Genomic DNA, 27,906 nt, shown 5'->3' with positions numbered 1-27,906 from the left:
ACTTACCATTGTCCTACGGCAGGATGTTCTTAGTCATTACATTTGCTGTCTGTTTTCTATGCCCGTTCACCCATCCTGTGCAACCTTTCTTGATGATTCCCTTGACCGTCAGTATGGGCTGTGCCCATCTTCTCTGTTGCCTCCTGGAGTTCGCTGTCATTTGCTGCTATGACAGCTTTGCTTTGAACACTCTGCCGCCTTCTCCATGGGTGCGTGCTCTTCACCTCCCTGGTTTTGGGCTGGGGTGTGTGTTAATTTTGGACTCCATTTCTTTCTAATGACACTACTCCTGGCCTGGTGTACTGCAGCAAGTTTCTCCCATTTCACACGTTGCTTGGGGACAGTGTCTTCGTCTACACAGATGGTTCCAAGATCAACGTGGAGATGTGTGAGCCTTTGTGCTTGATGATGATCCTTTTCAATATTGACTTCTTCCTTTACCAAGCCACGTAGTACATCTGACAACACAGGCTTCCAAATTGTGCCATCTTCTCAGATTCTCTCAGTGCTTTTCAGAGCCATCACATGCTGTACTCAGTCCACCCTTTAGTACAATGGATTCAAGAATGCCTCCACTTACTGCGTGAGAAGCCAATGTGGTTTTCCTGTAGGTTCCTTGTCACATCGGCATGCCAGGCAATGAGGCTGCTAATGCTGCTGCAAAGGCTGCAGCTCTCCTCCCCCGGCCTGCTAGTAATTCTGTTCCCTCGGATGATCTTCGTGTTGTTTATCGACATGTAGTATCACTTCGGAGTGCACAAAGGTGTTGTCTCCAGGAGAACAAACTCCAGGACATTATACCTCTCCCAGTTGCATGGTCGACTTCCTCTCGGCCCTCACATTGTGAGAAGGTCATTCTAGTTGAGCTATGTGTAGGACCGCCATTTATTAAATTGTGACCCTGCCCCACTGTGTGCCTACTGCTCTCAACCACTGATACTGTGCCACTTTCTGATTCAGTGTTTACATGTACATCTGTGTTTGCCATCTACTTTGTCAAATGTTTTAGCAGATGACATTCATTCTGTCAATTGTGTCTTACTTTTTATTCACCAGAGCAGAATGGCAAAGCAAATTTGATTCCCCCCTTAGGGGCCTTTGCCATCTCAATGATGTTTTGAGAATTTTTTCCCTTGAGACATCCTTGTCCTGAGCAGATTCTCTTTTATAGTTGCTTGATTGGGTTTTTGCCTTTTTTGCTTTAGGTTTTTATTTAGTACGTGTTTTTTCTTACGTTACGATATGGGCACTTATGATCTTAGCAGTTTTGTGCCCTTAAGCACCAACATACCATCCCCCCCCCCCCCCCCCCCCACTCACCCCCCACCCCTCCTCCCGCCGCCGCAATTTTTTTCCTCCAGCAACCACTCACGCATATGCCATACACCTAAGATTTGTTAAGGCTACTGTCTTTTCCAGATGATGGCATATTGTTCGACTGTTGTATCCTTAATCTTGGCCATGGCTCCAGAACTGTTGTTTACCAACAGTCGGTTCAAAATCAAACAGTTGGATGGTGTTTGAGAACCTGAAATATGTGTATTTTACAATATTACTTGTATTGTTTTTGCTTCTTTTTGCAAAGATTCATTCAGTTTTACATATACAGCTAAAATTAAAAGTCACTGCTACTTGCAGTTCTGCTTTTATAAGCTCAAGGGTACATTTCTTGCACAATTCAGTCTATTCATGATTCATTAAGAAAAAAGTACTTTTTGCCTCTGCATTTGAACTAGGAATAATTCTTAATACAGGATGAATTGCTTTCAGTAAATTTGGAATCTGAACGTTTTTAGCTGTCAAGGTACAGAAAACACTAAGCCACCTTCTATTTGTGTTCCCTTCCATGCACAACCCTTGTTTCAAAATATTTTCTGCATCACAATTTTCGTCATACAAACAATCTTCAGCTACATCATCTAACTGAAATGAGTCAATTACTTCTTGAAAATGCTTAAATTTTTAGCTTGAACTCTAGACAAAGAGGCATCCAAGATTGTACTGCCATTGGCAAATGATCTTAAGATTTGAAATTCTTTTCAATTAGACTTACAAGTTCATAAGATTATCTTTAAGGTATTTTCTGAAACAGTTAACTTATTAAAAACTTTATTTGCTCCAGTATCAAAATATTTCATTTTTTGCTCAGTTTCACTAATCAGAGTCTTGGCTGCATCAAAAGTTTCCATTATACTAACATCAGAGCATTCTAAAAAGTTAGAACATTGTAAAACAACTGCACCAATATGGAAAAAATTTTCAATAAATATCCGAGGTTAACTGTCTTTCAGAGTCATCAGAATAATTTAAAAATAACTTTGGAGTTTTGCGCCAGTCATAACTATTTCTCATGTGACTTTTAATGGGTTCCCAGTTCGTAATGATTCTGACAACTGCTCGTGTTAAAGAAAGCCTTCTAGCTGATAAATATAGGAGAATTGCACTTCATTCTACATCTACAAATTAAAAAAAAGGGCTTTAAAACTTCCCTTCACTCTGCAGAAATGGAGAAGTGACCATCCAGTTTTAGGAATGGTTTACTTGTTCATGACAGGGGTGGAGATAGTAGGGAAAGCCTTGGTGTGTCAGGCAAAATAAATTGCGTTAATGACAATTACAAAAGTTAGAAAAATACAGGATGAGTTCAAAATGATACGGGACATGACATCTGACCAAAATAATACGCAGTGCCGTAGGGGACCGCACCGCCACTTCCCAGCAAATTGGGGACACTGTTGCTCCTGGAGTATCGGCGAGGACCATTCGCAACCGTCTCCATGAGGCTGGTCTACGGTCCCGCACACCGTTAGGCCTTCTTCCGCTCACGCCCCAACATCGTGCAGCCCGCCTCCAGTGGTGTCGCGACAGGCGTGAATGGAGGGACGAATGGAGACGTGTCGTCTTCAGCGATGAGAGTCGCTTCTGCCTTGGTGCCAATGATGGTTGTATGCGTGTTTGGCGCCGTGCAGGTGAGCGCCACAATCAGGACTGCATACGACCGAGGCACACAGGGCCAACACCGGGCATCATGGTGTGGGGAGCGATCTCTTACACTGGCCGTACACCACTGGTGATCGTCGAGGGGACACTGAATAGTGCACGGTACATCCAAACCGTCATCGAACCCATCGTTCTACCATTCCTAGACCGGCAAGGGAACTTGCTGTTCCAACAGGACAATGCACGTCCGCATGTATCCCGTGCCACCCAACGTGCTCTAGAAGGTGTAAGTCAACTACCCTGGCCAGCAAGATCTCCGGATCTGTCCCCCATTGAGCATGTTTGGGACTGGATGAAGCGTCGTCTCACGCGGTCTGCACGTCCAGCACGAACGCTGGTCCAACTGAGGTGCCAGGTGGAAATGGCATGGCAAGCCGTTCCACAGGACTACATCCAGCATCTCTACGATCGTCTCCATGGGAGAATAGCAGCCTGCATTGCTGCGAAAGGTGGATATACACTGTACTAGTGCCGACACTGTGCATGCTCTGTTGCCTGTGTCTATGTGCCTGTGGTTCTGTCAGTGTGATCATGTGATGTATCTGACCCCAGGAATGTGTCAATAAAGTTTCCCCTTCCTGGGACAATGAATTCACGGTGTTCTTATTTCAATTTCCAGGAGTGTATATTATAGGTGGGAAATTTCTGGGACTAATTACTCTCTGGATTGTTTCACTTATCATTATTGTTCTTCCTTATTTCACAATATTTCTTTTCTTTTTTCTTTGGAATGAGGATGGATAGCAATTCTCCTCCTTGTAATGTGACTGTTGAATATCTCCTGGTTTATAATCCCCATGTTCTTTAATGTATTCAGACCTTCAATAAACACCAACAAGTGATTCACTGTCAGTCAACCCCAATTCCAAATCCCCTTCCTTGACTTGTTAATATAATCCATGGATGAACAATTTAACTCCTCTCTACTGTATCACCAAAGTAGTTAGCCCTTGTCAAGTGCCACTCGTTATATGAAGAGCATATAATAAGTTATGCAACACATTTTTTGTCCTTGATCAATTTCAGTGGAAAATATGCAGAAATTGTTGTGGAACTTTGTGGAATATTCCCGCTTCAGCCCCTATAGTTTCATGAGTTCCGATAGGTGGCAGCACTACACATAACCTTGAACATTGTGTGTGTAACAGAGGTGCATTCCAACCAGAGAGCTTCTTTTGGCGGAAAAACAGTGTATCACAGATATTCATAGGCTCTTGCAGATTGTCTAAGGAGACCTGCCAGTTAACAAAAGGATGATGAGTCACTAGGTAAGGTGTCTGTCATCATTGCAACAAGGTTGTGGAAACTGTCTGATCTCCCATGAGCTGGCTGCCTACACACAGCTGTGACTCCTGCATTGTTGGAAACTGAAGAATGATGTCAGTGTGTTAATTAATCATCACAAAAATGTGAACGAACTTCCTTCTCCTTCTCCTTCTCCTTGACAATAGAAAGCCTCACACAAGTCTTCACACCCGAGAGGAGCTCACAAAACTTTATTGGGCTGTTCTTTGTAATCCACTCTATGGGCCAGATTTCTCACTTTCAGACTTGCCCCCTGCAGGTCCGGGGGTTAGAATAGGCCTGAGGTATTCCTGCCTGTCATAAGAGGCGACTAAAAGGAGTCCCTCCCCCTCAAGGGGGTAGTTTGCACCTGCGTCCGGAGACGGATGGTTCCATGACTTACATTTGTGGTCATTTTGGTTTTTCGCTTATTCTGGTTTCTTCCTTCCTTTGTTTGGTTCTTTTCTTTGTCCTTCACCCTCTCTCACTGTCTTCCTTACTTTTTACCTTGCCTTCTTCTCCTTGCCATCTTCTCCTTGCCTTCTTGTCCACCCTATGGTCTCCGTCTCAGTGTTTGAGATAGTCTGTCCTTTCTCTCCCTCTCTCCCTTTTTTTCCCTCTTCTTCTTTACTCCCTGTGCGTGCCTGAAGGCTGATCCACGCGTTCGCACGCATAGCTGGTGACGGGGTAACGCGTAATTCCCCACCCTGGGTAGACAAGTAAGGCAAGCACGTACCCCCTGGTAAAGGCCAGGCCCAGGGAGGGGTGATTGCCTGAGCTGACACCTTCCGACCATGCCGATTGGTCCCTCCGTCCGTTTCTCGGGAGGTGTGATCTGAGGTGTAAACATTCACCTAAGGCGGGAGCACCCTCAGAGAGGGTCCCCACAAGGAAGAAGCGCGCCATCGGAGACGTTGGCAGTCATGGAGGATTCCTCCGCAATAGATTACTCTTCTTCTTCTCCTCTCTCAACTTCTGCCCAAAAACAGAAACTTGACCAGCCACCAGTGACAAAAGTACTACCGCCTGCCCCAAAGTTCCTCGTAGTGTCTAGATCTGAGGACGGAAAGGATTTTTCATCTGTCAACCCTTTCATTATTCAGAAGGGCGTAGATGCCATAGCCGGACCTGTCAAGTCTTGTACCAGGATGCGTAACTGTACCTTGTTGTTAGAAACTGAGAGCGCCTTTCAGGCACAAAAACTGCTTCGGGCCACACTCCTGTACACGTTCCCTGTCCGGGTGGAGGCTCACTGCACTTTGAATTCATCGCGTGGTGTGGTATATACTAGATCACTCGATGGATTGACTGACGAGGAGATTCAGTCTTTCCTCGCTGAGCAGGGTGTGACAGCTGTCCGTAGGGTCATGAAAAAGGTCGACAATGACCTTTTACCGATCTGGACACTTTTCTTGACCTTTGATATTGTCCAGCTGCTGTCGCGCATCAAAGCGAGCTATGAGGTTATTTCTGTTTGCCCCTATATCCCGACACCTACGTGCTGCTGCCAGTGTCAGTGTTGTAATCACTCCCACCAGTCTTGTTCTAACGCGGCTAAATGCGTCACTTGTGGCAGGGACACCCATGAGGGTGACTGTCCACCTCAGTCTCCTCGTTGCATGAACTGTCAGGGTGACCATGCAGCGTCCTCCTGCGACTGTCCCATCTTCAAGGATGAATGCTGTACACAGGAAATTCGGGTCAAAGACGAAGTGTCCACCTCGGCTGCTCGCAAGCTATTTGCTAGTAGGAAGCCCACGCTGCTCCCAGCAGGGAAATACAGTACTGTCCTCACCTCTCCTCGGACTACCAGGGAGGTGTCGACGCAGACATGCGATCTGACCTTTAGCTCTATGGTCGTCCGTTCGGCCAGTGCTAAGATCGCTCGGTCAATGTCTCCTCTTCCTCCCGTCACCCATAAGACACAAGCACCTTCATCAGCCTATGCCAAGACTAAGACCCAGAAGTCAGATGCATGGGCCTTCAAGAAGGAACCGTCCCGTGAAGACTTCCTATGTACCTCGAACTCCCAGCCATTGACCAGTACTTCGACTAAATGACCTTCCAAGAAGGCTCATAGGAAGCAAAGTTCTCCTTCTCCGCCACGGCGCGTTTCTTCTCCTGCGCCACCTAGCGGTTGCCGCCCCAGGCCGTCATCCATTTCGCCTGGCTGCACCGCTAGTAGCCAAAGATCTGGCCATTCACTGGCGGATGAAGCTCCCCCTCCCAGCCATCTTAACAAGATGGCCGACAAACCTATTGAACAAATGGACGATGACTCTCCGCCTATTGATAGTGGCGGCAGTGCTCGCTCGAAGCCAGGCGCTCAGCGGCCTTCGAGGTGACCCCTTCTTGCTGCTCCTTTTTCTTTTTCTTCTCATGATGGCACTTCTACATCGGAATATTCGCGGCATTCGCTCCAATCGAGAGGACTTAAGGTTGCTGCTACGCTTGCACTGTCCCCTCGTCGTAGCTCTCCAGGAAACGAAGCTACGTCCATGCGATCAAATTGTCTTGGCACACTATGCCTCTGTGCGTTTTGACCTACCCCCTGTGGCAGGTATTCCGGCTCATGGAGGGGTTATATTGCTGGTCCGGGATGATATTTACTATGATCCCATCACATTGCACACTGACCTGCAGGCAGTTGCCGTCCAAATTACTCTCCCCACTTTCACATTTTCCATTTGTACTGTTTACACTCCATCGTCGTCTGCCGTTACTAGGACAGACATGATGCAAATTATTGCTCAGCTACCTGCACCATTTTTGTTGACTGGAGACTTCAATGCCCACCATCCCCTTTGGGGCTCTCCAGCATCCTGCCCGAGAGGCTCCCTCAATACTGGTGCCCCTACTTTTCTTTCGGACGGAACTCACACCTATTCCCATTTATACCTCTCTATATGTACTACCCAACTTGCATGCCGGTTTGAGTGGTAAGCGCTTTCTGATACGTGTTTGAGCGACCACTTCCCTTGTGTTATCCATCTCCTGCATCATACCCCCTCTCCATGCTCAACTAGTTGGAACAGCTCCAAAGCAGACTGGGGGCTCTTCTCTTCCAGGGCGACCTTTCAGGATCAAACCTTCACAAGCTGCAATAGTCAGGTCGCACACCTCACGGAAGTCATTCTCACTGCTGCTGAATATTCCATCCCTCATACTATTTCTTCTCCAAGTCGCGTACCAGTCCCCTGGTGGACCGCAGCATGTAGAGATGCTTTACATGCTCGTCGATGTGCCTTACGCACCTTTAAATGCCACCCTACGATGGCGAATTGTATCAATTATAAACGATTACATGCGCAGTGTCGTCGTGTTATTAAAGAAAGCAAGAAAGCCAGCTGGGCTGCTTTCACAAGCACTTTCAACAGTTTTACTCCTTCTTCTGTTGTCTGGAGTAGCCTGCGCCGGCTATCTGTTACTAAGGTCCACTCACCAGTTTCTGGCTTGACGGTCGCGAATGACGTCCTTGTGGCCCCTGAGGATGTCTCCAATGCCTTCGTCCGATTTTTCGTAGAGGTTTCGAGCTCCACTCATTACCACCCTGCAGAGGAGGCAAGGCCACCTAACCTCCGCTCCTCGAATCGTGAAAGTTATAATTCCCCATTCACCATGCGGGAACTCGAAAATGCGCTTGCCCGGTCACGGTCCTCCGCTCCAGGGCCTGATCCTATTCATATTCAGATGCTGAAGAACATTTCTCCTGTGGGTAAAGGTTTTCTTCTTCGTACTTATAATCACATCTGGATTGGTCATGTTCCCACATGCTGGCACGAATCTATTGTTGTCCCGATTCCTAAGCCGGGGAAGGACAAGCACTTGCCTTCCAGATATCGACCCATTTCCGTTACCAGCTGTGTCTGTAAGGTGATGGAATGAATGGTTAACTCTCGTTTGGTTTGGCTGCTCAAATCTCAACGTCTACTTACCAATGTACAATGCGGATTTCGTAGGCACCGCTCTGCTGTTGACCATCTGGTTACCTTGTCGACCTTAATTATGAATAACTTCTTGCGGAAGCGCCAGACCGTGGCTAATTTTCTTTGATTTGGAGAAGGCTTACTACACCTGTTGGAGGGCGGGCATTCTCCGCACCATGCATACATGGGGCCTTTGCGGTCGCCTCTCTCTTTTTATTCGTGCCTTTTTAATGGATCGACAGGTCAGGGTACGTGTGGGTCCTGTCCTGTCCGATGCTTTTCGCCAGAAGAATGGGGTGCCTCAGGGCTCAGTTTTGAGCGTCGCTCTCTTCGCCATAGCGATCAATCCAATAATGGATTGCCTCCCAGCTCATGTATCGGGCTCCCTTTTCGTGGACAATTTTACCATGTATTGCAGCGCGCAGCGTACATGTTTCCTGGAGCACTGTCTTCAGCGTTGTCTTGACCGTCTTTACTCCTGGAGTGTTGCCAGTGGCTTCCGTTTTTCTGCCGAGAAGACGGTCTGTATTAACTTCTGGCACTACAAAGAGTTTCTCCCACCAACCTTACATCTCGGTCCCGTTGCTCTCCCATTCGTGGAGACAACATAATTTTTAGGTCTTACATTTGACAGGAAACTTAGCTGGTCTCCACATGTGTCATATTTGGTTGCCCGTTGTACCCGTTCTCTAAATGTCCTCCATGTTCTCAGCGGTATGTCGTGGGGAGCGGATTGAACCGTCCTACTTCGCCTATATCAGTCGATCATCCGCTCAAAGCTGGATTATGGGAGCTTTGTATACTCATATGCACGGCTGTCCATCTTACGCCACCTCAACTCTATACAACATCGGGGGTTACGTCTTGCGATCGGAGCATTCTATACTAGTCCCGTCGAGAGTCTTCATGCTGAAGTCGGTGAATTGCCACTAGCCTACTGGCGCGATATACTGCTTTGTCGGTATGCCTGTCGGCTATTGTCAATGCCCGACCACTTGTCTTATCGTTCCTTTTTTGACGACTCTCTCGACCATCAATACTGGTTGTATGTATCTGCCCTGCTACCCCCAAGAGTTCGCTTTCGTCGCCTCCTTCAGCACCTTGATTTTTCACTCCCTGCAACCTTTTGAGTGGGCGAGAGCCAAACGCCACCTTGGCTCCAGGCTCAGGTTCGCGTTCACCTTGACCTCAGCTCGCTCTCAAAGGAGGTTACCCCAGCTTCGGTATACCGCTACCAGTTTGTCGAACTTCGTTCGAAGTTCATTAATACGATCTTTATTTATATAGATGGCTCTAAGACCAATGACGGTGTTGGGTGTTCTTTTTGTCGGGGCACACTGTTTCAAATACTGGCTCCATGGCCATTGTTCAGTCTTCACAGCTGAGCTATTTACCCTCTACCAGGCTGTTCTTTACATCCGCCGCCACCGACATTCTGCTTATGTCATCTGCTCTGATTCCCTGAGCGCCATCCAGAGCCTCAGTGATCCATATCCGGTTCACCCTTTCGTGCACCGAATCTAACACTCTCTTCAGCGGCTGGCGGACAACGGTACTCCGGTTACCTTTATGTGGGTTCCTGGCCATGTCGGTATCCCTGGGAACGAAACTGCAGATGCCGCAGCCAACGCTGTGGTCCTCCAGCCTCGGACAGCTTCTTGTTGTGTGCCTTCATGTGATTTTAGCAGGGTCATTTGTCAGCGCATTTTATCGCTGTGGCATGCCGATTGGGCTACACTTACTGAAAACAAGCCTCGGGCCTTGAAACCTTTCCCCACGGCTTGGACAACCTCTTCACGCCCTTCTCGGCGGGAGGAGGACGTTTTGGTCCGGTTATGAATTGTATACTGCCGGTTCAGCCATCGCCATCTGCTGACAGCTGTGCCGGCGCCGTTCTGCCCGTGTGGGCAATTGCTGATGGTACGCCACATTTTAACATCCTGTCAGAATTTTAATACACTGCGCATTGATCTTGGCCTACCATGTACTCTGGATGCCATTTTAGCGGATGACCCAGGAACAGCTGCTCGCATTCTTCATTTTATCCACTTGACAAACCTGTCTAAGGACATTTGTATATGCTGTTTTCTTTTAATCCCTTGCCTGTTAATGTGCCTTTTATGGTGTTGTCCTTTTTAGTTGCTGTTTTAACCTTGTGCCTCGCAGTGTGTTCATAACTTAGTCTGGGCGCTAATGACCACTGTACTTGTGCACCCTAAAACCGCCAAAAAAAAGAAAAGAAAATAAAAACACTTGCATCTGTTTGGCACAATGAAAGATGCACTCTGCAGGAAGCAATACTTGGATGACAGGGAGGTTAATGATGCAGTGTTACATTGACTCTGATGTTGACCAGTAGACAGCTATGATGCAGTCATATGTTGCCTTCCAGTAAGGTGGCATAAGGCTGTCATATTGAATGGATATTGTGTTGAAAAATGGTGTTCTGTACGCAAAAGAGTTGGTGTATTGAAATCCTGAATAAAACCAACCTGCTTTCCGAAAAAAAAAAATATGTCATCTAAATTATTGAATGCCCCTCATATTTTTTATAAGTTCCCCAACTACTATTGTAGTACTTCTGGTCCACTAGCTCAAGTGTCAGTTTTTCTTGGGTATTGGGCCATCAGTACCTCTTTTTAAACTTTTTCTGGAAGTCAAACCAAGATGTAAAGTCTTTAGAATGAGCAGTTTCCCCTTCAGCAACTTCACCGTCTAAAAAAACCTAGTGCAAATCATTCCATTGCTTTGGTAAAAATTTAGTAAATACTCTTCAGAAGTCTTGGGGTGAACTTCCCCATCTGTCTTAAACTTAGCAAATTTTGTGGATAAATTAATTCCATTCACAAAATGTGATTCCTCTACCTGCTCTGCAGACAGTCTGTGATTTTCAGTAAACTTTTATTAGTTTAACTCTCTTATTTTTTGGCTAGTTCATACTCTTAGTTCTATCTGTCTCTGTTAGAATGGCATGTGCTGACTGGCAATTCAGTCTTTTCAAATACTTTATGGTCAATCAAACATCTACGCTCTCCTACAAAAGTACTTTATCATTAGGAACATCACAATTGTGTTGATATGAACTGAGTCCAAAAATGGTTTATCTTATGTAACAGATACCAGCTGAGGCCATGTATATCAAGTAATTTCTTGTCCCCCACGATGTTATAGGCTTTGTCACACTCTCACACTATGGTGCACATGCACATATAGAACATACATCCAAGCAGTAGATTATCTCATTCATTACGAAAATAAACTTATTATAGTGACAATCATCTTTTGTCATTTGAAAAAAATGCTTATTCAACTCATTACTCCACCAAAGTGGTATGTTCCACTACAAAAGGAACTGTCATTCAACAGAGGATGTGGCCACACAGTAATCAATAGTTTTGTAAGCTTCGTATATACTCCACAAGCCACTTTACAATGTATTTTGGAGTGTACTTTGTACCTGTTTTACCCTGTTTTCTGCCCTGTTCTGTTCATGTGTGAAACAGGAGCTCTGATGTCTAAAAAATGTGACTGGAATGTACTCAGGTCTGAAGACGACTATTAAAGTCAAAGTCAATTACCTGGTGTGATATATTGATATAATCAAATTATTACACACAAAGATGACCATTTTGTATTCATAATTTGTGACTGTGTCAATGATAAAATGATCTTAGCCATCATACGGTGCTGAAGAGTTGTAGTGTGATGTATAAACCGGACACACATGATTTGTCTATGTAAAGATGTGTAGAGCTCATTTGAATTTTATTTTGAATAATGTGACTGATTCATTAAGCCAAACTTTTCTTAACAAATGATTTTTTTTTTTTTTTTTTTTTTTTTTTTTTTCATTTGGGGTTTATTGGCTTTCCAGATGTTAATATTTTTATTTTCATTTTGCTCTTAGGATGTTACTCCTGAAAATTTCCTGAAAGTTCTCACTGGTGATGCCGAAGGTATGAAAGGAATTGGAACAGGTCGTGTTATACAAAGGTAAGACTAGAATACTGCATAAGAAGCTTCTTTTATAGTATTTTTTATTTTATATGAAATCAAATTACAAATGTGCATAATGCCTCTAGTGTATTGTTTTGAGAAACCACTCTTCAGGCTCTTAAACATTTAAATAACAGTGCCACTGACTGTTAGAATGCTGTAAATTATATGATTATTTACTATAACTACTAATATACTCCACTCACCAAGCGGCAGCAGAACACACACATAAGACTGTTGTGATTGGCAAGCTTTCGGAGCCAGTGGCTCCTTCTTCAGGCAGAATGGTTGAAGAGGAAGGAAGAATGGTGAAGGAAAGGACTGTAGAAGTCTAGGAAAAGGGGTAGATTTTGGGAAAGTAACCCAGAAGCGTGGGTCTGGGTAGACTTACCGTACAGGATGAGATCCCTTCTGCCTGAAGAAGGAGCCACTGTCTCCGAAAGCTTGCCAATCACAACAGCCTTTTATGTGTTCTGCTGCCACATGGTGAGTAGATTTTTTATCTGTCCAATTAAATAATTTTATCAATTATTGATTGTTTTCGTTGTTATAGTATTATACTCTGGGATCTCAGTTTATATGCCAGAGAAAAATCTGCACAGCAGATTATCTCCGCCCCGCCCCCGCCCCCTACCTCCCCTACTACAGTTGTTGCACATTTTCTCAGTTTGTTGACAATTTCAAAGCTGCACATTGAAAATTGTCTCGAGTCAGTTCTGTTCAAACAGTAACATCAGAGTTAATATTGACATTACATATTTTTGGTTATGTATATCACTAACCATTGGTTTAAAAACTTTGTTTTCATGAACAGACTCATTTCTATGAACTTTTTAGCCATTAAGTGTACGTGGTGTAACTCTTTGAAGACACTGGTGGTTCTCAAGTATTAATAGGACATATGCATGTACAGTAAACTGATGTACAGAACACTAGTGTTTTACTTAAAGATTCCTTTGCTTAATAAATTCGTGGGACACACAAATCGGTTGGCCAGTAGCCATTAGTTCCCTCCAGGATGCACAACTCCTAGCACATCACACACACACACACACACACACACACACACACACACACACACACACACACTTGAAGACATTACTACTAACTTTTGGAATAGAAGGTTCCTTTTTCATGCTAGAAAAAGGACAGTAGTTGGGATTGTAGGAAGACACTGCAGATTATTGGCAGGCAGATCATTCAAGAGTCCAGTCTAAGAGGAACTCAGCTTATTCAATGAGGGAGGGAGGCAGGCAAAGATGTAAGAAAAGATATCAAAAAGAGTAGACAGTACATCAGGAAGCACTGTATCAGTTTCGCTTCAAAGATGGTAGGAGAGAGTCAGAAGTAAAGAAGGATCTAGAAGAAAATTAAAACAATAAATGTGGAGAATAAAACCTAATAAATGAATAAAAAGTAGGAACCTGAATGGAAGAAAAAATTATTTATTAAGTAATGTATGTATTTTAAACACAAAAAGTTCTGCCAGACATATACGGAGGATGATAGAGTGCAGGATAGACCAAATTTTGAGTTCAGGCAGGTAGTGTGAATGAGAGGATGTGCTGGAGAGCAAGCACAGGATGTCCCAAATTCAGACATTTCCATGTCTGTTGTCTTTAATGTTATATGTTTAAAAAAATGGCAGGGTTGAAATGCACACATGATAGTGGTGGAGGAATAGGGCAAGTTTTATAGTGTATCAGATGCAGGACAGCTATCTTGGTATATGGATGGTAATCTGTTAGTGTCGTCTGGTATGCTAAGGATGTTGCAAAGGAATCAGTAAGGCTTGGTGCTGGATTACAAGGGCGTACTTCTGTTTTGTTTTTTTTTGTGTGTGGGAACTTTGCTGTGTGGTGGAGTAGGGGGGGTGGGGGGGGAGGAGAGGGAGGTGAGTAGACGGCCTGGATGATTCTCCCCCCCATCTCAGTAAGGTGGTTGGCGTGGCTGTGACAGAGTAGAGCTTAAGAGAGAGAGGTTATTAATAAAAGTGTAGATGCGCTTGTTGCTTTAACAGATATGTTTTCCACATATACTTAACCTGTGTGTAAAGTAGAGTTCAGTGTGAAAGGGATAGCAGGTGTCTACGCAGATACAGTATATTGTTACACCTTGGGTTTTTTAATGTGAGCTGCATGATAGCCTCAAGGTGACAGAGGTAAACATGCAGAAAGCTCTCTTGGGATTTGAAGGGGGATCAAATAATATTTAGAAAAAGGAGTCGAGCTGTTTGAAGTAGCGGAGTAGTTCTTTTTCGCCATGGCTCCACACCACAAAGATGCCACCAGTGAAACTATATCTCTGAGTGAACTGGGAATACCAGTGTGTGTTGCACAATGCATTATCACTTCGATTTCACACGTCATTACCGAGAAAATGAGTAATGTTTTGAAGCTCCAAGCACAGTTTGGTGATGTTATTCTGTATAAAACCCAGTTGGGCCCAGAAGTTTTGATATTGTTGTGATAAAGTGGAAAATCAAAGCCTTAAATGGCATTCCTGGACCAGCTTCAATGAAGACAATTCCAAAGCCATGCGTGAGCTTGTGGAAGGCAATTGCTGCATTGCTGGGATTGTATCACAGATGAGAATGTGTTGGAAGGTCCTTACCATTTTAACAGACACATTTGGATATTAAAAATTATTACAAGGTGGATTTCATGCCTTCTCATAGAGGCACATTGGGATCTGTGGAAAGACATATTCAATGACTTCTGAATTTCTTTGAAGGAGGAGAGGCTTTTCTATACCGTATTGTGACCTGTAATGAAACTTGGGCCCATCACTTTACCCCAGAGAGCAAGAGAATGAGTGGAGGAATGTTGGGGGGCGTGGGGGGGGGGGGGGGGGGGGGGGGAAGACATCAATCGACGCCAAGATTCAACTTTTGGCAGGAAAAGTTTTGACAACTATATTTTGGGACTCACAAGGTGTATCATTAATTGACTACTTGCATGGATGATGGACATAGGACTGCAAGCTGCTGTACGATGCAGAGACTGCTTATCGCAGCAGATAATGTCATCAACCAATTTGCGGTGTCCTCCTCCTGATTAACAATGCTTGGCTGCATACAGTAGCTCTACCTCATGGAAAACTTGCTAAGCTAAACTGGAACCTTTTGGATACCCACCTTACTTTCCAAGACATTTCCCCACTGAAGAACGCATTAGGGGCTAAGGTTTTGAAGATGACACTATGGTTGAATAGTACATGTGCACTTGATTAATGTGTCACCAAAATTTGCTCTTCCAAAAGGGGTTCTGGTTGCTGTCTGAGTGAGAAAATGCGTTTCTGTTAACAGGAACTATATAGAAAAATAAGGCATTCCATTTGTATTGGTAAGAATCATCAGTAAAAGCATATGGTTTATATTTGAATTCCCCTTGTTCATCTGTGATTGTTGTGATGTTTTGTTGATCTTCTTTCATGTTGGACTGAACTAATTTCCAAAAATTGTCGATGCTACAACATTTATACCCTGTAATAACAGTCCAAAATATACAATGATTAATGCTAATTTACATTGGACAAGTTGATATTAAAGGGGGCTTATTTTTGTGAGACGACTTCTCCCATACATATGATTGGTGACCTTAATACTCTTTTGCTGAGCAAAATGTTAACCAAAACGATGTGATTGGGAATGTATGAAACGAAATGTTCATGGGAGGGTTCCTGTTGACAGTTCTCTTATGCATGAAATGCGTACAAGGAAGACAATTGAGTCATGCTAGAAACACAGAACCTGTACTACAGATTGATGAAAATACGCAATTAGAACAGGAAGTCTTCTGTGACAAATATTCATAACTGGAAGATGAGTTTACATGCAAATAAAGCTGTCCCCAATGCAGATGTTGGTTTGAGCATTGCTGTGCTTTATTATGTCTGGTACTCTTGGAGGTGGCATATGTTCTTATGGCCTTCCAGCCAGTCATAGGGGGCCTATGGTTTAACGTGGACTCTGAACCACAATACAACTCAGTATCTTTAGCAGTTAAAAATATTATCAGGTGAAATAGGGGATAAGTGAGTGATAAAAATCTTACGATTAGCCAGGGATAATATTCCAGACCATTTGATCCTTAAACTGGCACTTAACCACTGAGACTGTTTTATTGGAAATAATATATTTTTTTAATCCAAGGAACATAAGTCTTTTCGGTGAAAGTTTTTATTTTATAACTCATACTTTTTTATCAAGTTTGGATTTTCTGTTCTTTTGAGATTCATTAATGTATATCTTTCATTTTGGTTGAAGTAAGTTTGTTCAACAGATATGTCATGCAGCAGCACTAAAGTATTTGTTTTTATTTCAGTGGCCCAAATGACCACATTTTTGTTAATTTTGCAGACCATGGTTCTGTAGGATTCCTTGTTTTCCCTAATGGGGAGCTGTATGCTCAAGATCTTGAGAAAGCATTTTTGAAATTGGTGGACAATAAAAAATTTTCAAAGGTTTGTGGTATCTTTATTAGCATAACTTCTATTAGTTACTAAGCACAAATATTCAAATGGTAATGGAACAGTGCCTCTTATGGTGTTTTTTAACACTTAGTGTTAAGCATCAGAAATAAAAGAATATTCCATTTTTAAAATGTTTGTTTATTGACCTATGTAATTTTTCTGGGTTAAAAAAGGCGTTGTAAATTTTTCAGAAGCTTTTGTTTTGGTATTACATTCTAATTTTCTGTTTTGACTGTGTAGAACAGATTGTTAACATTTTCCCCTCATCATTTTTTAAGTGGCTCTTTATATGTATCTTATATTCTTTGATAGTTTTCTTTTCTTTTTTGTGTTTGAATTTATTTATTTTCTGTTTTGCTCACTGCTCTGTTGTTGATTTGTCTTCCGACTGTTTGGCCACAGTTGAAGAAACTTTTCGGTACCGTACCTGACATTTTGTCCAGAGCTGTGATGGATGAAACATCAGGAACTGAAAAGTTTCTTCAACCACAGCCATACAGCCCAGAAGACCCATCAGCAACTATGGTATCTGGTTATGAAAGCCTTTATTCTACAATTACTGCTCTGTGCCTGTAAACATTTTGTTTGCCCGTGTCTTGAGTCTTCAAGATTAACGTTAGGCATACATTTGGATTTTATCGTTTTCCTTGACAATGACACTGCTTGGAATGCATTTCTCCAATTTATCTTACTGATCAAGAAGATGGGCTTATTTAAGTTGCTGCAGATTATCAACATTTATATACTGCAATTCAGTTTGTTAATTATAGCTTCTACTTAGAACTCAAATGTCTTTATAGTTCAATGAACATTTGAAGTGCTCTCTCACACAGGAAACAGAAGATGATTGAAATTCTCCTGGTGTGAAACTGTATTATATGAAAAGCAGCAATTGACCTAATCAACCTTAGCAAATACAAGTTGACAAAGGCTCATGGACTATTTTCTGTGTTAATAAATCATATTGAATAATGCTCCTATAGGAGTATGGAGGTACCATAAATCTAAAACTTACCTGTATTTGAATGTCTTGTATTTTCAAAATAAGCAGATCTTTGTAAAACCATTTGAGTTTTTAATCTTACATGCTTTAGTCTCCAAGCTTTGTGTGCAATAATAATGTAATTGGGTATTAATAAAATTTTAATATCTTTCACAGATGGTGGTGTATATAGAGGCTTGTGAATCTGGATCAATGTTTGAACACTTGTTGCCTGACAACGAGAACAGTATGTATTTAAATTGGTCTGTTCATGACTGTGAAACTCATTTTTGCTTTTAAATTTGTGGTTTTAAAAATAGATACAAGTACGCTACATGCTGTGAGATAACTACTGCCAGAAGAGATTATATTGACATTTTGAAACAGTTCTATTTGGCTAATTGAGTGGTAGCTTGTAGAATCTTTCCACAAGTTTAGATGGAAGAAGGATAATTAGTAAGCCTAATCTTTTCAATGACACTGAATTGTTAGAAGCAGAGGATGTATCCTGTTTGTTCTCAATTACCTTTAGTTACGTTGCATTGAAAGGAAAGACATAGCCAGACTGAAATTTGCATATGCATTTTTCATTGTGCATCATTATGAAGATGTAAATTGCAGTTAATGCTAATGTTTTTATTAAATAGATTTTACTTTTTCAGTACATAGATAGCTGATAGCATGCTCTAAAATCAGTTAGCTATCAATGTCAATAGATTAGCATTAGTCACAGTATATTCTTAGTATACTTTACAGAATCAGCCTACAGAAAGTTATACATAACTGTATTACATATCTCTTTCATAATGAAAAGCAAAATTGAAGTTGCGAATTAGAGTACCTGCAGAATACTTGTGTGTTCAGTGCCTTCAAAGTAGGACCCACTAATGTTCACCCATGTCTGCAACTGTTTCTTTCTTGCTCAGAATATTTGTACACATCGTCTACTGGGAGACTGCATGAGGGCTGCCCATTTTTGTAGCCTCTGGCTGAGCAAAAATAGTGAGTTAATTAATTTTATGGAACGTGTCATAGAATAAGGCTGCAGTTAAAGATGAAAAACATTCACACAGTAATATGCTGTGACAAAGGAAATGGTCAAAAAAATTTTAGCTTCACTCTCATGCATTGTTTCGTTTCTTTATTGTAAACATTTTCCTGAATACTCGCTTTGACCACAGGAAGTCATTCTGTTCAGCTATCTCATAAAGGAAGCCTGCATTTTCAGTGCCATTTGGTAGAGCAAGCTCTGTTTCTAATTGTGAATGTGGCACATGTACATTGTTCACTCTGGCGACATGCTTTAAATGGACATTTCAAGCTTAGGGTATGCCTTGTCATTTTACGGTGAAAAGGTTTTTCAGCAAGGGAAGTACTGTACTTACCTAAATATAAGACTATTCTAATTTAAGACCACCCCCTTTTTTCTTCAAGTGACACCCTGAGAAAAAATTATTTTTACATATTTTGACTAATCAAAATTACAAACTGTTTTACTACGTAAAAAGTTAATGTTATACCTGTTTTAAATTTATGCCATTTATTTATTGTCTGCATTTTGATAACACAATGAGAAATAAAAATAAACAAAAATAAATTATTTACATTAATTTGCAGACTGCTTTCTTTTCACATTTTTCATTTACTAATCCTGTGGTCTGTGGTATCACTATTTTTAATTATCATCCTAATAGCACAACTGTCAAATTTACTGTCACAGCTTTTCCTTCAGAGTATGTTAAATTTCTGTGTTTATTTGAATACATATCAGATTTCGCTACTAGACTGAAATCAGAATGTTGCAATGTCTCTTGCTTCCTTACATATTATCTGCCCACTGCTCTTTCATTGGCTGTGTAGAACCAGCAGCTGACTCACTCCCATATGTTCCTGTCAACACCATTGCAGCACAAAACACATAAGTATGCCACTGGCAACTATCTAGACTTTTTCTGCCTCAACAGAAATGAATACTGTTGTTGGATATTTGTCCAGTTTTAAAATCAGTTCAATTCTGAATGAAAATAGATTCAGGCAAACTCCAATTTAAACACTGTAGATCTTATATAATTTCTTATACTTTCCCAGCAATTCATTTTCATTTTGCAGAATTGTGTGTATTGCTGGTGTTCCACTCCTTTCCTTAAACCTCTCCAGTCCTTTTCTTTCACCACTCTTCCTTCCCCTTCAGCTTGTCTGCCAGGAGGAGAAGCCACTGGCTCCGAAAGCTCATACAAGTTAAACCCTCTTGCATGTGTGTGTTCCCTAGATGCCTCTTGGTTAGTAGATTTTTTGTATCCATCCATTTAAATTATATTAAAAAATGATATTTTGACGTCCAAACTGGTATCACTGTTATCCTTGCAAACATTCCGTAGTGCTGTGCTTGAGCAACTGTGAAACACAGACTGCAGTATCTTCACCAGTGCAAGTCATATTTAAAACAGTAACTAATAAGGGTGCAATCACGGTTCAGTCCAATTTTCGAATTTTTGTTCATCCCATGACCTACTGATATCTGTTCGTACTATCTCCATGAAGGGACTTGCTGGCTGTAATTTATTTTGTGACCACAATTAGTGCAAAATGATTCATTTCTGGATTAATTTTTCTTCTTGTTTCATCTGAATTCATCATCATATTCTAAAGCTGATTAAAAGCTGGTTACGTTTTTACGCGGCATTCTAATATGCGAACAGCGGGTGAATTTCTTATTTATAACCCACTTAGTAAAGCATTACTGTCTCTCACAGTAAAATAAAATATTTATCGGGTCCTGAACAAGTAATGTTTAATGAAGGACTATATTTGTGCTTTTGAGTGTTACCTGTCTTAAAAAGCAGCAATAAGTTTGTACGTGATACCCATACATGTACGAGAATTCTTATTACAGACCTATTCAAATACAGTAAGAGTTTGTACTATAAGATGATAGAATGTAGTACTGTTTCCTTCCCTGTTCACAAAATTGCCACATTTTAAACAGAGAAATAGATTGTTGTAGTGGCTAGTTCATGGCCTCCCGCATATCCCTTTCATTAGTGCAGGGTGTATACGGCCTGGGAAATGCGGGAAAAAATCCGGGAATTTTTCATTGTGTTTGTTTTCAGTTAAATGTCTGTAATTTTGACTGGTAAGAACCGATACTCTAACAAATGATATTACTGTATCCTGCTACTGCAGAATAATAATGCAGCAATAAAACATGAACGAGAGGAAAAATGAAAATAAAACTTAAATTGCAAAGGAAATGCGCCATCTACAACAAAAAAGCAGTGCTCATACAAGTGTCTGCCAACAGCAAAATGTGTCAAGGCTTTAGGAAGACTATGCAAAGCTTCGTAACAACAAATACCCTCCGATGTGTGTGACGTCACAACTGTTTACATTAGATTCGTTTCAACACTTACGAGCGGGATCGTACTCATGCGCAGTTGAGTAGTACCTTCTACCGCTTCTGGCTTCAGAATTGTGGCTGTTGGCTGTGAAAGCAGTCGCAGCAAGCAGCTAGATGCTACCGGGAAAAATGTTTTGCAAAGCGCCTACCATCCACCGCATGTTGGTCTATCGGTTATTCATATGACTTTGAAACGCATCCCTGCCGATTTTTGAACACATTCTAAGTTGATTTTTTAATGAATCATAAGTTGATTTGTGAATGCTTCCATAGAGTATGTGCTGTCTCTGTCAAGGGAATCTAGAAACAAACTTTCCTGCAGACAAAAGGGGCTGTATGAGCTGAGCGGAATAAAGCCAAACAGATGAATGCCAAGCGCTGTCTCATTATGTGGTTGATTGGGTTTGCGAATGATCAGCGTTGTTGTAATTACTAGTGAAATCCATAGATTCAGACTACCAGAGTGAAAATAAATGACTAACAGGAATAAGAAATAAGAAAGATTACGTATTATCTTCTCGGGGTATCCAAGAAAATGAAATTTTGACAGAAAATTTTTGACTAGGTCACTGACTAATGAGGGCCAGTTGTGCAGTCCCCAACTAGCAGCCACTTTAAGTTCTATTCTGAAGTAGTGCTGAAAACGCGTTGAACGAATATGTAACAACGCCTTACCGGAGAATAATCGCGGGATAATTAAACCAAGGGTTCTGGCAGTTAGTGAAGTTAACCGGCGAATAAGCTTTGACATTGGCAGGAATAGTTACAGAATTAGTGATGACAAGACTGTTTGTTAGAACGCGGAAGGAGAAGAAACGGGAACATCACACAAATTATGGAAGAATATGATGATTCCAAATTTGTATAATAATTTCGTACTACTACTTTTCGATCTCATGATTGAGAAACTAGAGTGTATGAATGAATTGTGAAACTATTTCCTAACGTCACGCTTTTTGCTTGCAGTAGGCCTAATAGGCATTTGATATTGGTACTTTGTGAATTATATTCTGCCGTGTTATAAAAATGATCATTTGTGCCAAAACAGTCTCGTTTATTTGGTGTTTGTTACAGTAGATGCAGTATTAGAAAGGCCTGTTTTGTTTTATACAGCAGACAGTGACAAAAAGACGTAATCAGATCGAGAAACCACACCAATCTTGGGTCCTATTTGTATTAACAGCTTTTTCAGTATTAGACAATGACATTTCGAGTTTTCATGTAGCAAAATGTTTAACGAACTTTGATGAAGTAATAGATTCTTTCGCAGAAACGAAAGCACCCTATGTAAAGCTGTAGCAAGAATCAAGAAAAAAGAATTCTAGGAGCTAAGGATTGAAGAAATTTGTGCTGTCTTGCTTGTCTTTACTGGTTTTATGTATCCTATATTTAATTTTGTCACACAAAGCAGCAAGCTGTTAGCTAATAGGGAATAAAGAGTGCAACTTTTCAGAATAGTTGTTTTTTTAAAAGAAAGAGGGGCAGGGTGTCAAACCGGCCGACTGGGAGCAGGAGAGGCACCACAGGACATTTTAATTTCCTCTGTCCTGAATATAGTTTGATGGCATCCATTACAAAATATACGCGTTTCAATTCCACAAAGCGAAATACAGTGACGTGTGGTAGAAGACTGCTGAGGGAAGAGGCGTGGCACTGCACTTTGTTACACTTAAGACCAAATAACGTCTTACATTTCCTCGACCACATATGTTTTATGCATCAGACTTTTCAGAAAGATGTGCGCTACATAATGAACGTATTTTTGAAAATTCGATTTTTTAAAAATTTTGTCGTCCTATCCCAAATGCTCGAGAAATGTGGTGGGGGGTGGGGGAGGGGGGGGGGGCACCACTATTCAGTCTTGCTCCGGTTCGGAAATATCATAGATCTGGGGCTGATGCGCAGAGCAGTCTGACTTAAAGTGGGGAAGTGGGTAGTCTCCACGTGACCCGTTTTTACATTTAGTGGTTTCTCTGTTTCCTCTTCATTTACAGCTCTCACGTCAAATGAAAACAAAATGGTTTTCTATGGCCGGGAGCTATCAAGTGAATTAAAATACATTCACATAATTATGGAAGGCTAAAATATGTTATTAGTTTCAGATTTTATTTTATTTCCATCTTTCTGACAGTCAAGCATTAATTCCTTTGCAGAACAGTAAAGTTATTTTTGTCGATTTGAAAGAAATTTTCTTTTATTAATCTTTTCTGCTGAGGCAGTCAATATATTTGAAATGAAGTGTTTAATTCTACACCATTGGCTAGTTCAACTGTTCACTGCATTTCAAGTGCACGTTTTCATAAATGCCATAATAAAGAACCAAACAAAATACAATACTGGCACTCCAAGAAACTTTTACATCCCGAAAACCTCAATGAAAAGCTTAATATCAGTTTGAGGCCTACTGCACTTGGAATCTTGACATACAAATGTGCACTTTAAATGTGCATATTTCAGTATGGGTCACGAAATTCCGATGCTCTTGGAGTACCCTCTGATGTCTTGTTTCTTTTATGATATATTGTAAGATTGTAAGATCTTTTACATATTAACACGTACGAACATATGGGCCTACTACGTCGTCGTAGCTGGGCAAGCGTGGTGGCGCCTGTTACCTGGCACTCTCTGGCAACTGCTGAAACGAACCTATTTCTAACAGGTCGCGGGAAAATATTGCAGATGATGGTTTGAAAAGTGTTACTTTCAAAGTTAATTTCCTTTTATGCAAGTTGAACTATGAACGAGAATGTTCGATGAATTTCGTAAATCAGAGCGCGTTTGACTCTGATTTAAAAATCAACTCTTTGATGACTAGCCATTTACATGAATTGTGAGCCCAGAAGATCAGACATTTATGTCATTATTGAAATTTTACTGGCACATTTGTGTGATGTATCTTAAAGTGTAATACACGCATAAAAGACCAACATTATATGTGGAAGCTTAGCTTTTCTTGCAATGTATTAACCTTAGAAACCAATATTATATGTGAAAGCTTAGCTTTTCTTGCAATGTATTAACCTTAGAAACCAATATTATATGTGAAAGCTTTGCTTTTCTAGTAGCAACTCTGTGTATATTAATTCAAACCATTAACACTTCCTGTTTGTGTGTTCACGCTACTTAACAGTGATGTTGCTATTGGCTGACTACATCACGTGTCCTAAGCTCTGAATATCCACTGTCATCGGCTCACAGGATCACATAGTGTGAGCTATGACTGGCTTACAAAAGCAGATCGCAATCTCGATTTCAATGCTTCATAAAGTAATATGCGGTGTTTGGTAGAATTCGAATTTATACTTTTGTTATAAGAAAATGTGCAGCGTACACGTTGCTGTACATCTAAGATATTTCCAAAACATGTCTTTTTTCCCCTAAGTTTCGTTTTCTAAAGCGCCAGGAAATTCTACATCCATGTATAAAACCATAACCATTTAAAGGTATGATAAGTTATACAGTTCCGAGAGAAAGTATAGTGTCAGTTAACAGGGAAAAAGTATGTTTTCACCTGGGAGAAAGTGTATTTTTAACCGGGAAATCTGGGAATTTTTTTTCCTTGTCCGCATATACACCCTGTAGTGCCATGCAGGTCAGATGTCACGTGATTTTTCGAGCAATGTGGCTACTGTATCAAGTGCTTTCGCATATTGGTAAATTGAGAATGTGTTCAAACACTAGTCTCGTTTGCCCATTCCTGTCTTTCCGAATTCTTTAAAGTAAATCTACACATGATCTCAATAGCCAATGCTTCTTTTATAAATTTAAGAAGACTCCTGTATACTCTCTTGAACAGTGTAAAAATGTTAACCTCAGCAACAGTAGTTACAAGATGACCTTGTATTTTTCGAATGACGAATTTGGGGAAAAATCTCACCTTATAATATGAAAATTTGGTATATACATACACCAAAATGACATCAACGTAAAAGTTTCCTGGATATGGTACCATGTCACATTGTATAAAACTACTGCTGTAGAAAACCAACAGAGGTTACACTCTCCCTCCACCACAGTAACCTATTAAAATAATGTTCCCTCTCCTTCTTCCTTAAGAAACCAATGAGATAAACTATCTTTTTCAAATTAAGATGTAGTGGCATGTGCAGTAAACAGTAATAACAAAATATAAGGGGCACTGCATAACTAGAACACGCCAGTGGACCCAGAAGAAGGCCCCTGTAACTGTGGCCGAAATATTGGTTTTCTCCAGCAGTAGTTTTATACAGTGACATGGTACCATACCCAGAAAACTTTTATGTCAACTGACTCTGGCCATGGAAGCCTACGCAATTACAAAATGACATAATTCATTCACCGGATGTCATGAGACACAAAATGTGAAAAAATATGCCTCGTATTGATCTTCTGCAGATGACACAAGCAGCTGGAGGAAACTGGAAAGGCTGTGTCAAGCCATACAGTAGTCAATTGTCTACATACGAGCAGTTAAACTTGTGGATGTCCATTACAAACAACAGTACAATCAATCATGCACTGTGCTGTATTAGATTACAGTTTAGTTCCTTCAACTTGTATATGTTTGAACATTTCAGCTGCTTCCTCTTGAACTTCTCTAATTTCAACAGGTATTTCATTAGTACTAAATTGTGACTAATATAATGCCAATGTCTGAATAACCTGCTGTCCTGAACTAGATTCTTAAAGCTTGTACTACGAAAATATAATCTAGTAGATATCTTCTTTGATTCCCTGACATACTGCAGGCATAGCAAGTAGAAGAGAAAGTGTGTTGACTCTCCTAGTTCACTGGTTCTGCTGCAAGAAGTCAACTGCTCTGTCTGTGACTCATGGAAGTGCATGTTACCAAGGCAGTTGTAGTGCACAAACTGATTCATTCAAGAAATTTGTCTAAAAAAATGAAAAGTGTGTGGACATCAGTTGTCTGCAAGTTCAGACAATTTCCGGGCAGTCTACGAAGTTTTTGAAGACTTCAGCTCCTTTCAGATTTGTTTAATGCCCATGAAGGACCAGCATTTCATTTAGTGAAGAATGCTATTCTGTTTCATTTATGTTTTGTGAGCCTCTGCAGGTTTGTACAAAGCATCCTTAGGAAATGAGAAGTTAAGTGTGTCCTCTAAATTGGTCATACATCTCATGAATGATTCCGTACATTCACTGCCTTTCAATCCTTCCGCTTCAGTTTCCCTGAAGAATTTTATTCCATTGGCTACCGACTAACTACAGAGCTAATCTTATGTTCATTCATTGAAATGACGACGGATCCAAGTGGGTGGAAGTTAACGTGTAGCAAACTTTTAATTAATTATCTTGTTCATAAACTCTTTGATTTAAATTATAGTCAATATCATCATTGAAAAGTGCTTCTGCTTTAGCACAAATATTATTCCTTACACATTTTATTAAATGAATAGCGTCTGAAAATCCCAAATTCTTTTTGTTTTGTCAACTGGATTTTATACAGAGCAAGTAACTTTATTTCTTATGCCACTAATTCCTAGACCTTGCCAGACCTTTTTATTCAGTTGACTGCCATAAGAACAGTAATTCTTGTTTCGGCTTGCTCTAGCTGAATAATTAGTTGAATCAGTGTCTGCGAGACGAAGTCATCTGGATTTGCCAACGCTTACACAACAGCAAGTTAAATCCAGTTATGCAGTAGAGGATCTAACAAAAACACCAGAGCGTGATTTTCAAGTTTATTCTTATAGTCTTCTGGAGTATAGTTCCCTAAATTGACAAAACTATCAACTTCGAATGAAGTGGTATTGAAATGCAGTTCTTCTTGGAGCTTAACTTCATCAAAAACCAGCACACCTAAGTGTCTGTTTTGATCTCATTTTTCCCGAAAATAATTTTTAATTGCTTCCACGGCATGTGTATTGATTCCGTATGAGCATTTGAGATCCTTTACTATGTTTCATAGATGTGTTTCAGAAGGACGTGGCAACAAACCATGCTTCAAACAATCCTTTGGGCAAAATAATTTTTAAGAGCACATTGTCCAGAAGAAACTTGTTATCATGTCACATTCCTGTATTGTTTCTCAATTGGCATTTCATTATCATTGTGTCTACAATGTTTTTCTGTTTCTTGCTGAGTTTAGAATGATCTAGATTTGATTGAAGCGTCGTATTCGTCTGAAAGCTGCTTTCACAGAAAATATATTTCAACATTCAGTGTTCGTAATTTATTACTTAACTGCACAACTTCCAGTTTCTTAACTTTAATGTTCTTTTCAATGAAAATACTGCTGCATCTGGTACCTTTCTGCTGTGTAAAGTTTCCTTGACAGAAGAAACATAGAGAGACATCATAACTTCTCATTCAACATTTCCTTTGCAGCGGCTTCTCTCCTGTGGTGTTTCACTGGTGATTTTCTGTTGTGTAATACTGTCAATAAATATTTCAGTGAATTGGGAAAGAAATGAGGAACCACTTCCGGTTTTAGAGACTACATTTGTCGTGGAATTTTAACTTGTTTACTAAAGATGACAAACGAGTCTGCTTTTATGAAAAGTTTGCCACCAAAATGAGAATCTCACACAAAACAATTGTGAGTCAGATCACTGTCTTTCCAAGGTATTGCTCTCTCCCATTTGGAAAACTCTACTTCATTTTTTGGAGGTAAAAAAAAAAAAAAAAAAAGTTTACCCTTACTTTCTGTGTAGACAGATCTGCATGCTGGAATAAAACACATAGGCATTTCTTCTTCTTCTTCTTCTTCTTCTTTAAATACTAAGAAGTACCTACAACTCTTAACGCCACTTTATCACTAAAGCCTTCATCTCAGCAACTTTCACTCACAACACTGTAAACAAAATCGCAAAATAAGTGCAAACACTACCAACACATACCTCCTGACA

General features: G+C 40.8%; 1 protein-coding gene across 1 annotated transcript in view; it reads left to right on the top strand.

The window, feature by feature from the left end:
• The window catches only part of LOC124805126 (legumain-like), a 165,625-nt gene that overhangs the window by 62,316 nt on the left and 75,403 nt on the right, over positions 1-27,906 (top strand). The window contains exons 5-7 of the mRNA XM_047265586.1: positions 12,118-12,203; positions 16,532-16,670; positions 17,839-17,908. Of these exons, the coding sequence (XP_047121542.1) occupies positions 12,118-12,203; positions 16,532-16,670; positions 17,839-17,908 (295 nt within the window). The remainder of the gene's footprint in view (positions 1-12,117; positions 12,204-16,531; positions 16,671-17,838; positions 17,909-27,906) is intronic.

The sequence above is a fragment of the Schistocerca piceifrons genome, chromosome 1 (genome assembly GCF_021461385.2).
Source record: "Schistocerca piceifrons isolate TAMUIC-IGC-003096 chromosome 1, iqSchPice1.1, whole genome shotgun sequence".
Classification (NCBI taxonomy): Eukaryota; Metazoa; Arthropoda; class Insecta; order Orthoptera; family Acrididae; genus Schistocerca; species Schistocerca piceifrons.
The sequence above is the reverse complement of the archived record's forward strand: the minus strand, read 5'-3'. Positions and strand labels throughout refer to the sequence as shown.